Here is a 3,147-nt window from a genome sequence, read left to right as displayed (position 1 = left end):
TATATTCACGGAAGTGACATTCCATCACCTTTTCCATATAATGTATAATAATACAATTACAAGAGTGACATTCCATCACATTTGCTATATTCTCTTGGTTAGAAGGAAGTTATAGGTTCCATCCACACTCAAGGGAAGGCAATCTGACAAGGAAATGACCACCAAGAGGTAGAATCGTGAGAGTGAACTTAAAGTCTGTTCACCACACTACCAAAAAACAAAAACAAAAAAAAACTCTTTTAAATTCCTTTGATGAAATATTTAGAAAATTTAACATATTTTTCAAATTGATGTATGTATAACAATTGAATTGTTAGTTGTGGGATACATTATTACTGAGTGAGTCAAATATCAGATTAAAGTAAGGATGTGATTTGTATAAGAGTAAAACAGAGACTTTAGATTAATGAATGGTATATATTACTAATATCAATGGTTTTTAAAAAAGCAGCAGTTATAAATGTTTTAATATTTAATAACAAATACCTCTATGAAGTAACTCACTGTACATGAACTGAGTGACAATTGATGTAAGCAGAATTATAAGGGCCATTTTAGTGCTTACTTGTGGACATGTTTTTGATTTAATATTTTATAATCGCTTATTACATATTTATACAAAGAACTGGATTTTTTTAATTAAATATAATCATGAACTACATTGTATGGTAAGGATGACTTTAGGTACAATGTTATAGCAATAATTATGTATCAATACTTATCTCTTAAAAATACTATTAAGATATTATTTATTATGCTATCAGTGAAAGGATTAATGAGTCTTAGAGACAGACATTGACTATAATAGTTGTTTATTGTCTGAAAATACCAAAATGGATCCTGAAGATCTTGAAGAATTAGGGACAAAATTCTTATGTCATTTGGTCCTTACAGTGGAGTCTCTCTGAACCTCATATTTATGATTTTCCTTATTAACCCACTGTGGTTTCTTTCTTTCTTTCTTTTTTTTTTTCTTTTCCTCTTGCTACATCTCGATGCCACTGGCTTCTTGTTTCTTCTATGACAGAATTTTGAATTGTGTCTTTAGGTTGAATTTATTTCTGTGGCATTCTACGTGATCAGTTAATCACACATGTATCGAATGTCCTCTATGTTCTTAGAACCGGTTAGAATATTAGAAGAGGGAGGTGGATAATAAAATATACTACCCCTGCCTTTATTAGGGGAGGTAGGGCTAAAAGAAGTAGTCAAAGAACCAGGCAACTGGATTATAACTTTAAGGTTACTCAGAGTTAATAATAGAAAGTCTCATGTGGTATTTAGCTAGGGATTTTTCTCATATTTTTCTTCCTAGGCTGACATTTTTAGGTTGCTTGTTGAGAAAGTGGACTTAAACAAATGTGAACAATCTCAGGGTCTCTGAATGATCTAATTTCTTAAAGCTGCTTAGTTAGCTGTTAAGAATTTTATTTTACATGAGCTTGACATTTATTGCCCCATTCTGCTTCTTTTTTAGGGAGAGAAGAATCTCTTAGAATTAGTGGAGTTGGCAGACCAAGCCTTGCGTAGCTTTTCCTATCATCAGCATTTCCCCTTAATAAAGGAAATCATCTGCATTTGTTCAAAGATGTAATATTTTCTTTCTTAATGTGATTATATTGTCATAGGACTGTGTGTGTGTGTACATGTGTGTGTAAATTTAGGAACAATGAAAATGAAACGGATCTTCTTTGTTATTTTTTTAGTTTAAATTGCCTTTATATGTGTCTGACCTTTAAACTGTACATGTACAGTTGCATTAGGAAATTTGACTGTTTTATTCAAGATTAAACTTTAAAAATGTCATTCCCATAATCAAAATGAATGGTCCTTGGATTTTTATACATTTGTTTTTGGTATTCATCCAGACTATTCAAGCACATGTGTTTATTTATCTTTAAAGTCTTAACTAATAACTTGAAGATTTTGTTTTGTAAGTTTTATTACTTTGTACCTTTTTTCTTATGTGGATTTGTAGAAAGCACTATATATTGGTTAATTTATTTTGTGGACATCAGAACAGATTCCTATTTAGAACTTAGTATCATCATTGCTTTTGGAAAGAATAAATTCTATGATGTGATAAACATCAATTAAGTATGAGTTTTTAAAGACATTTTGGGTTTTGTTGTATTCTAAGAGAGAATATTCTCTACCCTGAAACAAATAAGTGCTTAGGTAAGTACTTGCTAATATTAGTTGATTAAATAAAATCCCAGTTGGAGGAATTGGAGTAGGAAGAAATCCCTTCCAATAAACTTGCCATAGACTTCTTCGATGTTTTACATTTTTGCCAGCTGGAAATCTGCACAGGCCAGTCCATTACTGCAAGGAGAAAGTCAGAAGGTGTTTCTACATATGTTGTCTCACCCGTTGCCACAAGTGAAAGTTGAAACTTACCGCTGCTGTCTGGAAATTATTAAGGTGGGTTTTGTTTTGTTTTGTTTTGTCTTATTTTTGAGAACTAATGGTGGATTTTCTTATTATAGCTCCAAAATTAAGTCACTTGAGCTTTTGAATGAGTTAAAAGAACTATTCTCTGATAGACCAGTGTGGTGGCTCACGCCTGTAATCCTAGCACACTGGGAGGCCGAGGCGGAAGGATTGCTTGAGCTCAGGTGTCCAGACCACCCTGAACAAGAGCGAGACAAACTTTTCTACTAAAAGCAGAAAAATCAGCCAAGCGTGGTGGCGTGCACCTGTAGTCACAGCTACTTGGTAGGCTGAGGCAGAAGGATCGCTTGAGCCCAGGAGTTTGCGGTTGCAGTGAGCTATGATGACACCACTGCACTCTACCTGGGGTGACAGAGCGAGACTCTGTCTCAAAAAAAAAAAAAAAAACTCCACAAAACTATCTCCCATAAAAATAGTTGGTAATTATTAGTCAATTCCAGAAAATTTCTACTATTAAATTCCCTTAATTTAATAAGTACAGGAATTAAATTGCATTGCCAGAAGTTTTATTAAGAATTATATTTATGTTGCATTATTTAATGATGGAAAATTGTAAGAAAAAGTTGACTTCCCGGTATTCAAGAAGTATTTCAGGAAAAGTTTTAGGTCATTATGGCCTAGATTTTATCGTTTCAGGTCTGTTATCTAAGTGATCTTTTTCTTTTCTTTTAAAACATATTTATTTTCTATCTT

The 3,147-nt window shown here is 32.8% G+C and overlaps 1 protein-coding gene across 1 annotated transcript in view; it reads left to right on the top strand.

The window, feature by feature from the left end:
- RTTN (rotatin) overlaps positions 1-3,147 on the top strand; it is a 243,188-nt gene that overhangs the window by 51,935 nt on the left and 188,106 nt on the right. The window contains 2 exon segments of the mRNA XM_012657577.1: positions 1,478-1,590; positions 2,298-2,424. Of these exon segments, the coding sequence (XP_012513031.1) occupies positions 1,478-1,590; positions 2,298-2,424 (240 nt within the window).

Source organism: Propithecus coquereli, unplaced genomic scaffold, assembly GCF_000956105.1.
Source record: "Propithecus coquereli isolate 6110/MARCELLA unplaced genomic scaffold, Pcoq_1.0 Scaffold55, whole genome shotgun sequence".
NCBI classification, from domain to species: domain Eukaryota; kingdom Metazoa; phylum Chordata; class Mammalia; order Primates; family Indriidae; genus Propithecus; species Propithecus coquereli.
Note: the sequence above shows the minus strand (reverse complement) of the source record. Positions and strands in the feature narration are given on the sequence as shown.